At 39.8% G+C, this 21196-nt stretch overlaps 1 protein-coding gene across 1 annotated transcript in view; it reads right to left on the bottom strand.

Annotated features, from left to right (window-relative positions):
- Positions 1 to 236: 236 nt before the first annotated feature.
- The window catches only part of TES (testin LIM domain protein), a 34124-nt gene continuing 13164 nt past the window's right edge, over positions 237 to 21196 (bottom strand). Inside the window, exons 3-7 of the mRNA XM_074827543.1 lie at positions 14265 to 14517; positions 7148 to 7483; positions 3611 to 3826; positions 2896 to 3054; positions 237 to 1695 (exon numbers count right to left, since the gene is read on the bottom strand). Coding sequence (XP_074683644.1) covers positions 1504 to 1695; positions 2896 to 3054; positions 3611 to 3826; positions 7148 to 7483; positions 14265 to 14517 — 1156 coding nt within the window. The 3' untranslated portion in view covers positions 237 to 1503. The remainder of the gene's footprint in view (positions 1696 to 2895; positions 3055 to 3610; positions 3827 to 7147; positions 7484 to 14264; positions 14518 to 21196) is intronic.

The raw sequence follows: 21196 nt of genomic DNA, 5'->3' as shown, positions 1-21196 counted from the left end.
GAACAAAAAGTAAATTCACATGAAGTTCTGAAGTTGTGTATTTGTTGGAACAGCACTCATTGTTTAAAACCTATAAGCACATCTCAATATTATACAAGACAGTAAGCACTTTACAGTAATACAGGTCTTAAATTTTTCTGGAAATAAAGTCAAAGCTGGAGAGAAGAATGGAAACATTTCCCCTCCTCTCTGCCTCCCCTAAAGGGGATTCATCAAGACCAGAATTAGTACACAACTCAAGTGAACAACACTAATTTTTATTTGTAAGTGTTACAACACAGCCACCATAAAACTTGAAAGAGCTGAACAAAAGAATTGCATAGATTTTTTAAATTCTTTTTTTTAGGCCAAAGACTCTCCATTCACTGTTTGGCACAAAGATAACTAATAAGTTTCACTGTAGATCTGTAATTCTTAAGAAAGAGAACGACACATTTGGTTTATCTAGTAAGCAAAGCTAATACACAGCTGTGATTTTTTTCACTCAAATACTGGAAGTCTTCCGGGAAAGACTTCTTTGTGCTTTGGTTAAGAACTTACAACTCAAAAGCCTAAGTATGATCCTTTTGCAGAATTACATTCTTGGAAATGCATACAGTATTGTGTGCCACATCCCTCTGATAGAAGGCACAATTTATGAAAAGAACATTCATGAAAAAACAGAAGCCAGTTCTGACATGATAAGAGTGACACCCACTAATGTTGGTGGATTTTTAAATTATTTTTTTTTAAATCTGGGCAAGACCTCCTCTTATAATTTCTCCACTTCCCCCCCCCCCCCCCCCCCCAAAAAATCTGTAAAGTAACTTCAATATTCATAAAATGAAAACTTTTTCAGGCACGAACAGTTGTAAGGAAGAGAAACATGAGCCAATACAGTTTTCTACGGGTGCAGAGTTACTTTACAAATGAATGTGAGAGTAATCACTATCCCTCAAGAACCCGTGTGTCAGCAAGCAGCAAGTGATTACAGGCAACTTTTTTTTTAAGCTTCATTCTCCCTGCATACTTGAGGTCTAGCCAACAAAACTGTATGTGGCAGTAAAGCTGATCATTTTGTCTAAAGTGCTTGATGAAAGCAAGGAAACTATAAAAATGATAAATTAGTGAAACCAAAAGTGAAAGAGTTACATTTATCATACAAAACAAGAAAAATTGGAGCATCTTCACATTTTCTTCTTCCATTAGACAAGATACAGTAAAAAGATCCTTCACAATGAACAGCTCCCTTAAAGTGTATATAGTTCATAACACATTTTCTCTTGCATTTCTGGATACAAAGTAATTTGACATAAGACTCAGGAACAATATTCCAAAAAGGAAAGTATTATTATGGCTAAGAAATGAAGATTACATAGCAAGTTTTAGTTGTTAAAAAAAATCTTTGGGAAAATGCTATTTAATACTTCCAATAACTTTAAATGCCCCGATACTATATATTTTACAGTAGAAATGCAAGAGCCTTTGGAACGCAGCAATGCTTGGTTCTGTGCATGTCTTCTCTTAAGACATCATCTTTTTCTTACATTCCACTGAGCAAAAGACCATCCCTTCCACTGGCATGAACTTCTGACCAATTAGACACTTGCTGCAACAGGAACACAAGAAGCATTCCTGCGTAGCATGCCAGTTGAAGTTGTTGTATGTCACACGCTGAACTTCTGGATCTATAGCATTATGACAGCCTTGGCAGATCTGTTTAGAAACAAAATGACACTGAAATGAAGCATACACATCCTCTCTACAAGTCCAATAAAAGCTGGAATTCTTAAATGTTTTTGGAAAAGAGAGGCAGGTGTTAAAAGAAGCCTTTGAAATAAGTCTCCAGTTTTTGATTTTCCTTTATTTTAAAGAAGAGTTTCCAATCAGAATGCAGCCGAGGACACAAAACAAAATAATAAAATGCACAGAAGTTAGTTGCTGCTGGGATTAAATTTAGACAGTTATGATGGTTAGGATTTCCCAATGCCCAAATAATGATAAAAACTTGTGTCAAAAGCACGGATCTCCGTATATTAACTCATACATTTCAAAAGATTAGTTACAAATCTTCCTGTGCATTGGCAGCTGTAAAGCAATACCAAAGAATTAAAGATTACTACAAAGTCTTGGATGTAATTAGTCTTAAAATCTGGTTGCCAAAATTTATCATTTGGATCTCAAGGGAGTTAATGTTTTAAGAGGAAAAAAGCCTCTCCAAAAGATAATTCCTCACATCTACCTCAGAAGATTATTAACTGCCAGCTGGAGATAATAGTTTTTCTCTCCATTAACTATACAAAACAGTCTAGATGCACATTAAACTGAACTCCCAACTAACAGCTAGTTCATTGGTAGATATGAATGGGACCATCACCTCAAATCAGACTTCCTAGGAATCAAGAACTATCATCTTTTCTCAAACTTCTAGCTTTATCCTGTCAGTCACTCTCCTTTATAACTCATGGGGTTAGAAATACAAAGAAACAAAGTACCTAGATTGAAGTTGCAACTACAGGCTTTTAGCAGAACAGCTGAAGCTGAATCCCACTGGTCACAATGAACTATGACTGACACAAAATAAATGTTTAGCAGCATTGCTCATCTTCACCTACCTTCCTCCTCTTGCTACAAAATCCTGCTTCACCACTGGCAAAGTTAAAGGTATTTTCAGAACAGCCTCCCCTCTCTCCAGTGGCATTTGTTCAAGTTTATGAACTGACAAAATACCTGTCTGCTTTTAAGTTTGGTTGTTGCGTTTTTTTTCAAAGGGGAAAAAATGATGATCGACTTGAGCCTAAACTTGCATTCAGTTTATACTCTGATACTCCCACACTGGGAGAAAGTAAGAGTTTCAAGCTCTGTAAGTGTACGTGCCCTTCTTTCACAGCACCAACACGTCTGTAAGGAACTTACTGCAGCATGGTTCTTCACGTAGCAGGGTTTGCAGACTGGCTTGTCATTCACCATTACATAGATTTCCCCAGCCAAAACACAATCACAGTCAAAACAGCAGAAGTGTTTCAGGTGCCAGTTTTGACCTTCTGCTTGAGTATATTCATTGCTGAATATCAGCTATTAGGAAGATAGAAACAAATATTAATATATGCATTTGAATAGTATTTTTTTAAATAAAGCTAGCCTCAGGATGTTTTATAATTTCCAAGGAACTCCTGATGATTCCACAGTCTCAAATTATTTCAACAACAAAATGAATGCATTCACTTGTTTGATTGTTTCCCAAAAGCTTCCATTTCATTTATTAGGAGCCAATAGATGCCAAAGACACCAGGCAGGCTGCTCTCTGTATGCTGCACAAGTGTAATTTAGTAAGGCGCTCCCCCTAGTGACCTTCATGGGGAAACAACTGCGTAAATGGGACTTTGTACAAGAATTTGCACTCATGTATTACATCCTATGTCCCTGTAGACTGCACAAAATCCCCATCAAATCCAAAGCAAACTATGGATCTTACTGAATGTGGAGTGTTCATATCAGTTTCAGTTCCTTGCAACTACGAGCAGCTAAAACTGGTGAAGGCACATCATCTCCCTGCACTTATGTGATTACTAAAAATCTTCTCAGGGGAGCAAACCTGTGTGTCAAAACAAAGGACTAGGATATTTCCTACCTCATCACATCCAGCACAGCGGGGTTTTTCGCTATCACAATAATGTCTTCCACAGTACAGGTTACCATTCTTCCAGAAATAGATCATATCTACTAGAAGTTCACTGCAGGTGCAACAGACAAAACAAGCTGGGTGCCACAATTTGTCATATCCAGCACGTTCTGCATAGACAGCTGGGTCACCTTCTTTCATGTTCAGTTTGCAGCGATAGCAGGACTGAAAAGAGGTTATTACAGAGTTAAATATGTTTTTGAAGAGGTACATTTATAGCAATTACATATTACTGACATTTAATAAATACCACCTTCCCAGACTGAAATGAAAGCATTAGTTTACTCCCATGATCAGATACTAGTGTGACATGATGCCACAGTACAGGTTTAACTAAACAATTTCAAGGTGATGCACATTCTACTAACATAGCACTAGGGCTACTTAAATGGAGTATTATTTTTTGCCATATTCACATTCTTGCAACTACAGTCCGGTTCTTAAAAAAAAAACAACAGGCAATTAGGATTAATTTATAAGCCTTACATACTCACAAATAAGGAGAGAATAAGGAGCCTCCAAAACTAACTAACTAGACTATGACTAGAACACACTAGAAAATGGCTGTACTTATAGGTCATGACAAGGTCAAGACATATCTTCATCACTGGTAAGAAAAAAAAAATTGTGAATATTTCAAACTCATCCTGTTTAAAGCTGTGTTCTAGGGATGCTAGTCACTAATGGCTGTTGTCCAACAGTCTGTGATTAATCTTAGGATGGGGAGAGTGATTACCGAAACGGAGCTACAAAGTTTATGAACGCAGCTACACTACAAATAGTTCCAGAAAGTTCATAGTCAGTCTTCTGCCCTATACCTGCTTACAGAGGCGGCTTTGTCATCCAGTCAAAAAACACAGGTGGTTTATGTTACTGAAACAAAAATTTTTATCTACAGTTTAATCACCAGTTTGGCATTTCCTGCACTCCAGTTGGTCTGTGGACTGGGCTGAACAGCCTGGGAAGGTTTTCTCTATGATTCACATCACTACAAGCCCAGCCACAAATGGCTTTTTTACTTGTGTATGTGCATATGTATAAAAAACCCCAAACATATAAAGTGTCTCGGCTGTAAAGCACATTGATCAGATCTCCACACTTGTTTCAGACAAGCAATTTCAAAATATACATAGAAAGACATCAAAAGGGGAGAAAGAACAGTTTGGAACAGAATGAAAGAGGAATTAATGAAAGGGAAAGTGTAAATATATATGCATATAAAGCTTTTTGTCTCTTCTTTCTACTTCAGACCTCATATTCCATGAGGAGTCAAATTGGAAGGTTTAGTAGTTGTATGGACCCAGATGAGGGCAAGACATTTACCTACCATATGCAGCATCCCTAGCCTAGGTGGTTAAAAGGTGCATAAAGAGATTTGCTTCTTTTACAAGATGAAAATACGCTGAATATCCATTTTTCTGTTTTTCAGCTTTCAGTCATGGTGAAATACATTTTTTTTTTTTAAACATAGAGGCAATTATTATAGGTATATTTACATTAACAGTGGAGACCTCATTGTTTGTGTTTTGTTGTTTTTTAATAAGGTTTAAAAGAATTGTAATCCATTCCTATAATGAAAATCAGTTTTTCAAGAGATTCTGTTTACCACAGCTACAGGAATACATGCTTTCAGACTTAGTCTGAAAGACAACATACATGAAAATTTGGAGAGCAAAGATGCAGAACTAATGGACAGAAAAAAGTGTAGACAAGGACGGCAATTCTTCTGCAAGGTATTTAAGAGCTCTTCTCTGTATTGGTTTATTTTGAACTGTTAAAAAAAAAGAAGTTGAGATAATGCTACAGCACGTAGCTGAGTCACACTGCAGAAATCAGGAAAAAAAAATTTAAGATAAATATATATTTAAATCCTGACTATTTAGCCCAGGGTAAACTCAGTACCTACCAATAGATAAGCAACTCAAATGTTCACTTACACTATGAAACACTTCTCTTTCTAAATCACTGCCCACAGTGTTGAGACATGCCTGGCCCAAACTGTAGGAGGTATACTCAGGTGCTTGAGTAAGAAAGTTTGGAAGTGATCAATAGATGTAACGTAAAAACGAAGCACCTTTAGATACAATTATTCAAGATGACAGAGTGCTTCCTGCCCTTGACTGATGTAGTCCAAACCAGTTAACCAGCAGGGTACAATGGAAGGTGTGTATTTCTGTAGGTCTCTCTCAAGGAGACAGGCAAAGAATTGCTCTGGTGAAACTAGAGTAACTCAGCAGAAGAGGCTGAGTTTAGACAAAATGACAGCAACCCAATCAAGCCATGATAAATTAACTTCTTAGTATCTTAGAATCTCCATGACAAGATAATGGCAAAAATAACTGAATAATTAATTTTAGAAAGTAGCTACAGGTAACCAAATGGCACAGCATATGACTGATAAAAGCAAGTGGCCATGTTCAAAGCTAAAATTTAAGTGTTGGTTTTATGTTCCATATGAATTACACCACAAGTAATACACTGTCAGTTTAAAACACAAACAACAACAAAAACACACAAAAAAGCACACCACAACCCCTGATAACACTGAAAGCCATATTCTGCAACCATGTTAACAAACTTTTATCTCCATCTGGAACTTGTATATTCATTTCCTGTAAGTGACCTGGAGACAACTAAATTTTGGTATTCATATATATAATAGCAACATTTCCGGAAAACAAGTTACAGGAGCTTTTGCCACTCTGAAATGAAGGTCTACCTTCACTAAACTAACTTAATGTTACTTCAGTAATCCTACCCCTATTTTGTTTTCATGGTTGGTAGCAGAGACATGCACAGCAGAGATTAGCAAGTCATGTCAGAAATACTTTATTAAGGCCATAGTTTTAGAAATATCAATCAAAACTGGGTAACTTTATACAGCTTACTTTTTATTGTGCTATTACAAGGCAGAAATCAGATGCCAAATTCAAAAATAAATCAAAAAAGTAGATTTGAATAAGAAAAGAAGGCTAGTCAAAACAGCCATTATACAGCTTGGCTTGTTGAACATGGGAGGGAGAGGTGTTACTTTATTATTTCTTAGTTTCATTTAATTTTAAACAGAATTTGCTAAGTGGATAATTTTGGTGCTCTTCCAAGAAAGAGGAGGAGACAGGCTTCTAAAATTAAACTAAACTCTTCAAGAGGAGAAAAGTGTAGCAATTAGTTTGTAAGACTACACAAGTTTCTTGATTATTGTTCTGTGAAAGCCACCCTGCTATACTAGATCTCCAAACTAACATGTTTTTGCAACAAGGATGAAAAGGTCCCCTAGGAAGTTATTTGCTGCAATGCACTAAATACGGTCAGAAACCAGGGTTCTGTGCAGACAATCACAATGTCTTCCAGTTCCCCTTCTTTCTTTCCCTCCCCAGATTTTCCCTATTCCAAGTTAACAAACAAGTTAATTGGGTTAAAACGACCAAAGAGAGCACTCGGATGGTAATATACCTTCTTGTTTTATCTTTCCTTTCTTTTACTTACATACTGAGATGCCTTCCGATCTGGGGACTTGTCCTCCATCGCTCCTACAGCAGCTGAAGTGCCTCTGTCACCATTGTTCAAGTTATTCTTGTCAGTAGCTCTCGTTTCCACCTCACCAGGGAGCTTGACATCTCCTACGCCAAGCGCCTCGTTTTTGTACTTCTTCACAAATTGTTCCATCTGCTTAACCTCATTGGGGGAGAGCTCGTGGCATTTTGAAGGATCCTGATCGTGAGCAGGCAGCTGCTTAGCCAACTGCTTCTTCCTGTACTGCGCGCCTTCCGAGCCAGCGACAGGCTGCTTCTCCTTTGGTAGCATCTGCATATACTGTCTAGCCTGAACCAGGAGGAATTAAGATATCAGATGTCACTTCAAATATAGACCCATCCTTTTAAGCAAACACACAACTAAAATCATCTCTACTGTTGTTAGTGACAGTCAAATTTGTCAAAACCAAGGTTCTTTCCATAAACATTAAGCTCCTGAAACACAGTAGATGGAGATAAAATACAGCAGATGCATTAATTGGCTTCTTCCCAGAGTAAGAGACAGGCTTCCTTTTAAGTCTTTTACAATATGCAGAATAGAGTTACTACTTTTCAGAGTAAATAATAACATTTATAGAGCACTTTGTCTCTTCAAAGCTATCTAAAACTACTGATCATCGGTATAGCTTTAAAAAAGTAGAAACTGAAATAGTCTGCCTGGGGCACAAAGCCCATTGCAGAAATAATTCCAGCTAAATAAAGCAAAAAAGCTCTAGTTTTAATAATGCAAGGACAAGCCTAAAAATCAAAGTAGTAGCTGAATGTTAAGTAACAGTTACTTTAGATGCACAAGGTTTGATAAATTCACTGAAAACGGTATTTTGAAAAGTAGGTCACAGATAATGTAATTCCAGCATGGATCACACAACACTGCAGTACAGTAAATTAGCAACCAGAGTTTGAAAACTGAAGCAAAATCCTCAGAAGGCTATCTACCATCTCATCTACTTCAGCTGAAAACGTACTGGAAGAGAGTTGCTCTTTCAGATGTCGACACCGACCTTGTTCTTACCATATACAGTAAAAGCTATATGCAAGACTGAGTGTTCCCCTTAACTTTAAACCATGACATAAATTCTTGTGGGGTTGTTTTTTCTTTTTCTTTTTTTGCTTTTAAGCCCACACTCTGTGGCAGGTGCACCTGCCCGATGAAAATGGGGCTTCCTGGCTGCTGAAATGTAGCGCCCATTGATTTCCTTTTCCTGTTCTCTTGTTCTCAGGGCTTTACGGTAATTGGAGCCCTCAGGGCTGACCACAGATCAGGTTTGGCTCGGGTATAAATGGAGTCCCCTGCGGGAGCCGTTTTAAGCTAGTCTCCCCCTGGAGCACTGAGGCTGTGGTTGAGGGCTCTCCCCTTGGGTCAGGATATCACCCAAGGAAACTCCTTGAGGTTTCCTCTATGAGTTGGGATGCTACTCTAAAAAATTCTCTGAGGTTGAGAGCCCTCTTTTTTTTAGGGGAGTGACTGAGTGTTTTGGGTTGTTGCTAAACCCTAGGAGTTTGTGCGGTGATAGTTTCATTCTCCTCTCACAGACATCTGAACCTGCCGTCTGTATATTTGCAGAGTGCTGGTCAGTTGTGTTGAAAATAAATTTTATTTCAATTATTATTTGCTTATTTGAGAGCTTCCGCAACATTTCAATTGGTGTAGTTGGCAGGATGTTGATAGAGGAGTTATTACGGAGGCATAGTTATGTATCCTCTTCCCAGAGTAAGAGACAGGCTTCCTTTTAAGTCTTTTACAATATGCAGAATAGAGTTACTACTTCTCAGAGTAAGTAACATTTATGTAGTTACGTATTCTGTGAAATCTTCTCCCCCACATGTACAGTGGGTGAAGGAGAAGTGGTTTGATTTGGTAGCAGTTGTGAGAAAGTTAGAACAGAGGCCCAGAAATTTTGGGGATGGGAGAAGTAAAGGAAACACATGCATCTTCTTAGGTACCTGTTTGATTTAGGTGCAAGATTACTTTGCAGTAGTGAAGAAAGATGATTTAGAGAAATGATTGGAAATTGATTGTTTAAGGACAGAATTCTTATGAGAAAGAAAGAAAGAAAGTGGTTATTGGAACAAAAAAATTGAAATTATGTTGGTATGAGCAAAAAAATGTGCCAGTATTGTCCAGATTAAAAAGTTAATTACAAGTGTAGACCTTGAGGAGTGGAATGAGGACATCTGGGGAGGGTCTGATGAAAATAGTTTGGATGAAATAGAGAAATTGGAGGAAATAAATGTGCAACCACTCATTAAAACAGAAAGGCATACGGGTCCACAAGGCAGGAACCCCCGAACCACTGTCTGAACGAACTCCTGGACAGGACCTAAGCTTAGCAAATTTCGGGCTAAGTTTTTGTGTAAGCCAGGTGAAACTGAAACAGAGTATTTGTGGAGGGTTTCTTTAAGGGGGGGGTGGGGGGGTGGGGATCAAATTCTATTGAGTAACAATGAGATGGGAGGGTTCTGGAGTGTTTTTAAGTGACAGGCCAACAGGTAACCAGTTGATAACACCTCCAGTGGCTTACTTGGCTGGGGGTGTAGACCCTAAGAAGGGGGGAACCTGTTACTATCAAGGTGAAGAGACTATCGGAATTGGCAGAGGGAGCACAAAAGGCTGCTTGTATTTAGACAACGTATGAGAGGGAGCAGTATGGAATACTGATTGCTGCACTGGTGGGCCCCAGCCACCTTAGACCTCTTATTAGAGGGCTCCCAGATGCTTTAAAGATACATGTCCAGTGCCTTAGAGAAAGGGTGCAAAGGGCCACTGAATACAATCAGTGGAACTCTCCAAACCCTTTTCTGCTTGTGTTAACGTGGGTGGAAGTGTTACATGACCTGGTTTCTTGTGGGCTTGAGATGGGGTGGACTGACCCAGGTGGTGGCGTGAACAGAAATCAGAAGGTTCAGCAAGTCAGTCAGAAACTCCAGCCTGAGCAGCCTCCTTGTAGAGAGTTTGAACTGCCTGGGGATAGGTCAAGTTGACCTTATGATCTAGGAAGAAATGATCTCTGGTGGAAGGCTTGGTACTGGGGGCACAACTGCTGGAGGGTAAAACCTGAGAACAAAGGGAAATGCAGACTCCCTCAGGAAGAGGAATTTAACCCTTCTGTGACATCAAGAGGGGAATCGAGAGAGTCAAAAAACTAGATGCTGTGGTTTAGGGGTTGGGCCACCTACTCCGCATGGTGAATTCCTACCAATGGTCCATTGACAAGGAGCCTTATCCCTGTGAGTCCCAGATGGGTAAGTTTAGAATTTTTAATTGATACAGGGGTCCAAATTAGTGTCTTAGACAACAAGCCACTGAGTTAAGATTTAAACCATGGAGGAAGATAATAAATGTGTGACATGTCCTATAGTGTGAATGCAGTTTTGGTTACCAAGGGAAAAGAGGATGACAGCTGTGGAGGCAGCTTTAAGCCCTTATAAGGGAAATATATTAGCATTTGATGTCTTGACAGGTAAACAGTGGTGTTTACTAGATAGCAGAATGTGGAGTTTTGGAGGTAGAGGGACAAGGGTGACTCATGTAAGGATTTTGTATGTTGCTCCTTTATTACTGCAATCTAAAGTAACCCCTGTCTCTCAGTATCTATTGCCAACTGCTGTCAAACAGGATATTTTACAGATACTTATGATCTCTTTTTTTCTCAAGATCATTTAGTCATATACATTCCCCTTATTCTCCAGTTTGGCCAATCCATAAACCAGATGGGTGGTGGTGGCTAACAATTGGTTATCAGAGACTGAATAGTAACACCCCACTTTTAACAGCGGCTGTCCCAAATATAACATCAATAGTAACAGCAACACAGGCAGCTGCTCATCCATGGATGACTCTTTAGATGTTAAAGATACTTTTTTTTTTTTTTTTTTTTAATGATTCCCTGAAAGGACAAGGATAAGTCTCAGTTTGTCTTTACTTGGGAATAGACACAATATACCTTTGACTCCCACAATATAAACATTCCCCCACTATTGCTCATAATGCTTTCGCCAAACTTCAACACGGTGGAAGTGCTGTCAGGTGTCCATATGTATCAGTATATAGATGATAGTTTGGTTGGTGGAGATCCTAAAGAACAGGTAGGGCAAGCAGTTGAAACCATTTGGGACATGTTAACTAAGGATACGCCCTCTAAATGTCAAGATCCTGGGAAAGAAATTAATTTTTTAGGAGCCTGGTGGGTGGCTTGAGCAGTTGCAGTACCTGATGATACTCTTATCAGTTATTGAAAAGGGGCAAATTGTAGGTAATAAGGCAGATTTACAGCAGCTGCTAGGTATGTCGGGTTACTGGAGAAAGCATGTACCAAGGTTTTTGGTGATTGCTCATCCTTTGTGATCTGCTTTGAAAAAAAACCAGTGAGGTTAGACTTTACAGCCAACAGAGACCCCAAATATTTTAAAGGACAAACTTAAGACCTATTGGAGATTGGGGCCCTTACTCCCACAGGATGCGTTGGGGGAATGGAGATTTGCAGAATATGCCTCCACCTATTGAAGTATGTTTCAGAAGGGACTGTGGGGACCAGCTAGGTCTTTGCTATTCTGCTTCATTTAAGGAAACTGAACAGCAATATTCAGAGTGGGAAAAGGGGCTCCTCTCACTTAGTAGGGCAATTAAGGAAGCAGAGAGGTTATACACCACACAGGATACTGTTGTACAAGGCCCCTTCCTTCTTCTAAATTTGATTCTTAAGGGATCACCTCCCTGTGAAGGGGTAGCCCAGAAGGCCACAGTATATAAGTGGTATGCTTATTTAGAGAGAGTTAGTTACTGCAATTAAGAGAGGGTCCAGTTAAAAATCTCCAAGCTCCCACAGGCTATAAGTCCAGATTTTGTTTTGTTAGGCCACCCCTATAAACCTTCCCCCATCAAGGAGGCACCCAAATTGATTACAGATTCAGATACACAAGGATTGTGGTTTACTGATGCATCTGCCTGCTGAGTGGGATTAAAATTGCAATATAAAGCAGTAGGTTTGGAAATTGGTACCGGTAAAACAATTATAGAGGAGGGAGAAGGTAGTGCACAGGTGGGAGAGTTGCATGCTCTTTTGCTGGCAGCAGAGAATGGTGCTACTGATTTATACTGACTCCCATGCAACTTATAAAGGTGCTACAGACTGGATCTGCCAATGGGAATCTAATCAGTGGGAAGTGGGCTGTACAATTTTTGGAGAGCCAAGGACTGGCAACACTTGCTAGAAATAGGTAGATCACAACCCCTAAAGGTGGGGTGGGTAAAGGGCCATGCAAGAAATGGGACCCCCACTACAAGATGAAACCAAAAGGTAGACTGTTTGGCCCAAATTAAGGTAGTTGATAGTGATAAAGAACATTGGGATCAGTTGGCTAAGTGGCTACAGATTAAGCAAGGTTACTCAGAGAAAAAAGATCTGTTTTGAGTGTTGGTCCTGGGGATGGCCCATGTCAATGAAGATGTGTGAAGCAGTTCTTATTGCTTGTCCACAATGTCAAGTGAGGCTTAAGGCTAATAATCCAAATCAAGCCATGGCCCAGCATATTGAACAAGGTAAGGTGCTCTGGAGCACCTAGCAAATTGATTATATTGATCCTTTGAAGCCATCTCATGGAAGAAGATATATCTTGGTAGGAGTAGAGGTGGCATCAGGATTAACTATGGCTACAGCTGTTGGCACAGCTACCGGACACCAAGCAGTCCAAGTTTTGCAAGGATGGTTTAGTATCTTGCCCATCCCTGATGGTATTCAAAGTGACAACAGATCATGTTTCACAGCCACAGTGGTGCAAGACTGGGCATGAGGAAAAGTATCAAATGGGTATTTCATACACTATTATCCTCAGGCTAATGGCATAGTTGAGTGGACTGAAGGTTTGATTAAGAGACATGTCAATGTCTCACAACATAACTGGAACAGAATTATCACAAGTGGTTTTTTTTATTGTTAATAACTGCTGTGGAAGTTATGGGAACCCACAGATATGAGCATTTTTCCCCTATGGGGTTATTGGTTGGTGATACTCCTATATTTAACAATCACAAGGGCCAGTTCCCATTGAAAATATATGTAGGCTAACCTGTTATGGTAAAGTTACCTTTGACTGGCATTGTGCCTATGACCTTAGTAAAACCTAGGGGTTTACATGCCTGGGAGGCCTTAGATAAAGTTGGAAGAACTCACCATATCCATTGGGCACTAATAATTCCTGACTTTTACCTTGATGCCCGGGTTTTAATCAGAGGCCTAGTTCTGTTTTCTTTTAGGATCTTGGAAAAACAGATGGTTTTGGCATCCCTACTAGCAAGTGATCCATATGGACAATCAAGACTTGGATAACACAGTGATGAGCAAATTTTGTGAACTTGGCATTTTAGAAAAATGTGATTGAACTTAGTGCTATTAAGGGAAGAAAGTGTATTATGTCCTAACTGCTAATGTCACTTTAGGTCAACAAATGAAGAAAGCGGCAAGAGACTCAGTGATTGCTGCTGTATTAAGCATTAATTGGTTGACCTGGATATATTTGAATTTTCCTTGTTAGAATGATTAGTTTCCTTCAATTTTGTTTATAATAGATTAGTGTTTAAGTAGTGAAGTCCATGTTAGTACATTTTTTGAGATTTGTTTATGTAACCATCTAGGAATGATGATCCACAAGAAGCACTGAAACTCACTGGGACTGCACTCCCTTTTAACCTTGGAGGGAAGAGGTGACTGTGTCACCACTTCAAGGAAGCCAGCCGAATCATGACTGTGGTCACAGGGTGGACTGCATGCGTGCAAATTTTTCAAGGTCACTAAAAACAGGCAGATTAGAGAAATTGGACTCCAGGGATTTAGCAGATAATGCTTAATCCTATCTATTAAAAATCACCTCATCTCCCCACTTCTCAAGAAGTTTTAGACAAGCATCTGTATATGCAAGATGACAGGGGCAAGACTCATTAAACAGACACCACATTTTCAGTTTTGAGGAGAAAGAAGACTACAAGAGGCAAATTTATCCTTCTGGTAAGCTTTACTTTTCAATCTCCCATCAAGCCCTGCCTTGAACATGAAGAAAAAGTGAGTTGGACTTACAAGTGTCTGATTCTGAACAGGAGGAGCCCACTCATAAGTCACAGTATTGATGGATATGTTCTTCTTGGCTGGCACAGGATTAGTCAGTATCATTACATTGCGTTTATACATGGGAATGCCATCATTCTTCAGCTTTGCAATAAGGGTTGTGTATTTTGTATCTTCAAAGAGTTTCCCTACTTTCCGATCTTCCTCATTGCTTGTGAGGACATCATGCTCTTCCTGGCCACATTTGCAGTTGCGGCATATTTTTCTGAAATTTATGGAAACAGCAACCAAGTTAGTCTCAGCTGAAAATTACATATCACACCTGCTGCATGCATTGCAATAACATCACTGGGAACCCAAACCCATGTTTTCAGTGCTTTGATTAGGGAATATATAAGTTATTCTGCAATATGTCAAACACCTCTTAAGGATATTCTTTATTTCTCCTGTTGTCTTATTTACATTCTTTATTCGTGGAGACTGGGATCAGATAGATATCAGTCAACTACACTAATGCATTTTGAATATGATGCTCTATCATTCCTTCTGGTACTGAGATGTAACTATCACACACACACGGCTATTATCACCCATCTACCCGATTTATTACGGGTAATCACCCATGAGTTAACTTAAATGCATCAACATGATCCCCCCCCCAGTAATCATTTACTTGGGCTTTTAGTTTTTCAGGTTCTCTTTACACACTCAAAATTACACACACTATACTATTTTCTTCATATGGATTTCACTGTATCCACAATATTTGGTTATCAGAGGGTTGCTATGAAGTGGAAACAAATATTTCCTAGAAGAAAGGACAAAAATGCATACAGCCATATATACAGTGTAGTTGCAGCAAGTTCTGTTCAAAGTTCACCATTTAAAAGAGAAGATGAAAGAAAAGTAAAAGGCTTATATGGACAAAGCCTTTCTAACAGCTGTGAACCAAGTCAGAAGTATTTTGGCACATGCTGTTCAGAGAATTTTCACAGATAACATCCTTAAAAGGTAGAAGGCTTTACTTAGATATAAACGGTATTCTTTCACATACAACACATTTGAACTCCTTTGATTAAGGGATATTAGATAGCAGTGTATTACCTTAAGCATAATTAAGCAATTCACATATAATAAACAGAACCGTGGCTTAGACAAGCTAGTTTACTGTTTTATTAATTGCTTCCCCAGAACTTCAGTATACAGAAATCAGTGAAGTTGGATGTTAACTAAAGGTTCTTATTACAGCCTGAGAAAACAGATCAACCTTCTGGATCTCTAGAGTTTGAAGAAGAATGAGTAATATTTTACCCTGTTATTTATTCTTCACATAGCAAATAGCATAAAACTACTCCATATAAAATGCTTCTCAACCCTGCTTGCCAAAACCCATTTAACTCTTGCATTGTTCTGTATCTTGCTTTCTAAAGTCCTGAAGGCAAGATGCATACCTTGAGGCACCTAACAGGTACATAACAAGAACATGCCATGACTACAACAGGCCCTTAGGTGATAGGAAAGGAAGGAAGAAGAAAGACCTGCATATAACTGGTCATGTGAAGTCATGAATAGCCAGCTCCCAAAGATATGCCCTACGTATGTACACCAGTTTATGACATGGGGTACTACCATTTCAGTGGGATGGATGCTGCTCTGGGCATGTGATTATATAGCAACCATAAGTTATGGTAAACTAATTTATGAAGTTCACTCCAAATAAAAATAGCTAACTGCAATAGAAATGAGCTACTCCACTCTAAAGTTAATAAGCAAAATAAGGTCATTAAGCAGAACAGACTCTGCTTTGCAACACATAAAAACCTAAAGATATTTGAAGTGTAGGCTGTCTCACAGCTTGCATGACTTCCAACTCATTTCCACAACAGGAAAGATGCACAGAATTTCAAAGCTGATACTTATCTGGATACCTAGTAAACACTGAGCACTTTGCAATCTCAACAGTTTACCGGAACATTCAAGCATGAACTAGCATTGCCCATTAAGCCTAAATGCTGTACTATGCAGCTGAAACACTTGCAACATAAAATTTTGCAAGGTCTTCAGCATCAGTCTACACAAGTCCTTTACCTAGCTAATTACTTAGAAACTATTTATATACTAAAAGCAATTTATATTCACTTTGCTCATCTTTTAAAGTGTGAACATGATTATACCTTATTACCAACTCTGTCATGTCTTCTGAGATCCACTATGAGGTGACAGAATCAGACCTTACTTTTTGCAGGTTTAGTTCATTACATCACCATGACCATCATGCAGCTATATGCCTCACAGCACACATGCAACTTGAATTCAAGCAGTTCATCCATTTGAACAATTTTCTTCACTTTTTCAAATTAAGTCTTTAGCAACATTTAGCAAAAACCCCTAGTTTTAGTCTTGCCTCTTGACAGGATGTGATCTAATAACATTGGTGAATGAACAGACATTCTCAGGTAACCTGCACAGACTCATGCAAGTATAGTCTTGCTGTCCAGAACTGCTCTGCTTGTGAAACAGAACTCAGTAAGAACAATTCATATTGTTGTACTGCCTGTGTGGTCACAACAGCAGCATGACAGTTTGTGCAGCTCTCCCCACTCTATACAGCATCCAGCTACAGCAAAGCAGCATCAACAGCCTGCAGAGACCTGACCATCCCCAACAGCTGTGGTGGAAGTCTTCCCCTGAGACTGTCACACTTACTGGAAAAACCACAAGGGCACCTTATTTTTGCTCATGCTACATCATGAAATTGCACATCTATTTTCTAGTAGTATTCTCTCAGAAGGCAGAACAGCTTTGAAATCCCGTTTCTGTTTCCAACTAGGAGAACACCCTGACTCAATTGCTTTTATCCTCCTCAGTCCCACCCTGAGGGCTTAACATGTTTCACAAACCCGTATGTGTGAGAGATTTTCTGTTGTCCTGATAAATAGATGAATAGATAGTTGCAAAGAAGTGAAAGCATACAACTTGTCCTCAGGTCCTTCCTGGGTCCCACTGTGAAAACCAGCATAGAACTACTGTGCTTTATACTTGCATTGAAAAGAATGGGATACTCACAAATCACCCTCTACCCCAGACTTAAAGAATGTGACTATGTACATTTTCATGCAGTGTTATCTCCCTACTTTTTCAAGATTCAATGAATGACTCTTTGCCTACACAGAGTTTGCAAGAAGCTGATAGAGGGGCTATGTTACAAAATTACAAGTGTAGTGTGGTCCTGGCATTAGAGCCTGTGGATAATTAAGTCTCCAAATGCAGGAGAAAGCAATCCAGGGAGAATGTGAAGAATGCTGAGTCACAAATGATGTCAGTATTTGTCAGTAAACCGAAGGAAAGTCCCCGAAGCTGTTGCCATTTCCCCTCCGCTCCCTAAGGCTCCCCTGGATCTCAGCCACATGAAGATGTCTGTATGCTGCTAAAAGCCAAAATAAGATTTCCTGTCCTGATTTAAGATCCCTCTTCTTGAATAATTTTCAGTCCTAAGAGATATCCGGGTGACATTACACACATAACTCTTCCTGCATAGTACTGTTTACAATTTAGTCATACCTTCTTCCACTAAGTTGCCACATCAGAGGTCTGTTCATTAGTCACTGTCCCTTCTGCAGAAGGGATATGGCCAATTACTTCTACTTAGAATAGACGGGCTGGTCATTTCTTTGACTACAATACAGCTATCTTACTGAAACTACCCCATCCCATTACCTCAAACTTACACTTCACAAGTCTGATTACTGATACTTGATTTTTATTTTTGGTGTTAAAGCAAACACCTCACATGTGCCACAAAACGCAGTTGCTATGATACACACACACAGACATATAGATATATAAACACATGTATATATAGATTTAACTATCTCCTTTGGCTCTATCAAGACAACAGGCAGTGAGAATTTCTTGTTCTCTCCACCTGCATTGTCAAAGAGATTTTCCCTTCACTTGAGGGCATTCAGCAAGGTCTCTACTGAAGAGAGCATAAAGGACTCCTGATTATGTGTTCATAGCTCTCAGGACTTCAGCAAAGGAGAGGAATGTTCCTCCAGTCAAATCTCAGCAATCTGGAAAGTTTTTCCCATTCAAAACATAGAAGATAGGGAGAAAACTTCAAAATATGCAGAATGAAAAGTTGCATATCACTGTAAAATATATTAGACTGTGCCTTGATTCCAGGCCTTGGGTGAGTAGAAGGAAGAAGGAAGGTAAACAGATTACACACTCTCCCCCAAGCTAGTGAGTTCCTGTGTCCTGGATGTCTACTAACAGTAAGGATCAAAGACTTCCAGTTCCTTCTCCAAAACCAAGTGTCAGCCATCCTCCTACTTTGCTGTATTTTGGTGTATGGAGAAGAAAAGTAAGTTGGATCATTATTCTTCCTATACTGGCTTTGCAGTGGCTCACAGTGACAGGAGGCAGCAGCTGCAAGCACACAGAAGCTCTCAACAAATACATGGTAAGTCCTGAGGCTTGTCTCCTCCACACAGAAAGACTAATCTCTTCCTGTGATTCCTTCTGTTATGTTTTCTTTCTATTAATGCAGATTTAGTAATTGCAAATATTTTGAACTGTGCCTCAGTAATTGCCTGTCAGCTGTAATATCAGAAAATGTTAAAGCCAACTTAAAGCTCTCCATGCCTTCCAGTGATTGTATCTGTGCAGAGATACAGATGCTGAAAAAGGTAATTTCCAAGCTTAAGATTCTTGTCTCCAGAAGCTTTTTAATAGCTTGGCAAGCTGCACTGGAGACAATTATCACCTTCTGATATATACATGACCAAGATAAATCAGAACTTTCCCTCCTGCTTTTAGCAACTTCTGACTCTTGTCCCACCCCCTTCCCTCTAGTGAGAAACATATTCCCAAAAAGCAAACACTATCTGAGCAGAAGTCTTACTGCCAGCCTGGCCTGCTAATTTTGTGGGGGCCATTTTGCAGTCTGAAAGAAGTCTTAACACCTGAACTGAGAAGACACTGCCTACTGCTGCTGCTGCTGTACTTGGACACACGATTCTGAGGACAATTTTAAAAGCAACACCAAGATAAAGTAGGTAGTTGTTCACTGTTCAGCTACCATTGTAGACCACGGCTCTCACTGTATTTATTTTGTGTTCAGCTCACAACACTGAGGCTTTCAGAACTTCAAAGTTTAGAAACAGATTTTACTAAGGGCTTTGTTTACCACCATTTCTATACTAGCCTAAATTAACAGTTCTTGCACCTATATAACCATCCCACATACTGTGCCAAAAATTACAGCACAAAGTACTTAAAGATTACTTTCCACCCCAGAAAAGGTATTTTCCAAATGCTTCCAGTATAAAGAACAGTATAGCAACTCAGTGTAAAACCCTGCTACTAGATAGGTATAACTCGGATTTTTTTTTGGTGCACTTTCCAATCTCACTCCCCAAAGGCAGAATTGAGGCTCTTTTGTACAGAAATACAGAAAGAAATTACATCTTAGCTCTCTGAGGTACACCAGATATTTCACGTATCAGACCAAGAGTTACACGATCTGCTGGAGCTCCTCAGCTCCACCCAGGAGAGGGCACTGTCTTCCTTACACAGAACACAGCAAGGACTGCTGCCTGCAAACGCAACTGCTGCCTGCAAACGCAACTGCTGCCTGCAAACGCAACTGCTGCCTGCAAACGCAACTGCTGCCTGCAAACGCAACTGCTGCCTGCAAACGCAACTGCTGCCTGCAAACGCAACTGCTGCCTCACTCCCTGTGATGGGACCTGGCTGGCATGGAGGTAACTTTCTTCATAATGCCCATATGGTGCTGCACTTTGGATTTGTGGCTAAAACAGCGTTGATAGCACTTGCAGTTCTGGCACAGTGTCAAGGCTTCCTCTTTTTCAGACTCTGCCTCCACCTCAGCAAGCAAGCTGTGGGTGGGCAAGAAGCTGGGGGTGAGGGTGGGGTGTGTGTGTGTGCGTGCACAGCTGACTCAAACTGGCCAGAGGGATACTCCATACTATATAATGTCATGCTCAGCAATAAGACAGGGGCAGAAAATGAAGGCAGCAGCGGACACTGCTTGAAGACTGGCTGGGCATCGGTCTGCTCGTGGGAGATGGCGAGTGACTGCCTTTGCATCGCTTGCCCTGCCCCCAACTTCCTTCACCTATTAAACAGACTTTACTTCAACCCACAACTTCTCAGTGTTGTTCTTCCTTTTCACTCCCCCACCCTACTGTGAGGGGACAGGGAGTGAGCAACTGTGTGGGTGCTTGGCTGCTGGCTGGGCTCAACACACCACAGCTATTCTTCCACCCAGGGTGTAACAATATCTAACTACAATCTCTACTTCAACACCTATCTGTTACAGATGAGTAATAGTGAAATTAGTGAATGTTCAAGATCAGTTCAAGTTCAATCATGTTATAAAGACAATATTCTGTCCACTTGTGCTACAGTTTGCTTATACGTTTCAGGTTAAGGCTAACATGACAGGTATTTGGAATCCATCCCTTTCTGTTCAAGTGGTAGACCCCCAAAAATCTCTGTACTGTGCAAAGGATAGTATTTTTTTCCTTTGAAAATTCTTTACACAAAATGATTTCAGACTTCAGATTCCTACCCTTACTGTCTCCAGTAGCAGCTCTGCTAGAGAAAGAGCTATTTTCTAACCCATTCTTGAATTGCCTTAATGACTAACTTTTCAGCTGTTTCAGACATGTGCCACATTTGTTTGACACCTAGATGATGCTTCTCAGACTTCCAACCACCTTATTTACCTGGTCTATCCTATATAGATTCCATTTCCCAATTAGATCTTAATCTTAACTAAACAGTCACTGGTTTTATTTGTTTTTCTTATGTGCTCTTTAATCCACTGCTGTCTACAAGCTCTTGCTTTCTAGGAGAGACAGTGCTCTGACAAGCTATGTATTCAGTACCTGGCACAATGAGCCCTAACCACAGGA

Source organism: Strix aluco, chromosome 5 (assembly GCF_031877795.1).
Source record: "Strix aluco isolate bStrAlu1 chromosome 5, bStrAlu1.hap1, whole genome shotgun sequence".
Classification (NCBI taxonomy): Eukaryota; Metazoa; Chordata; class Aves; order Strigiformes; family Strigidae; genus Strix; species Strix aluco.
The sequence above is the reverse complement of the archived record's forward strand: the minus strand, read 5'-3'. Positions and strand labels throughout refer to the sequence as shown.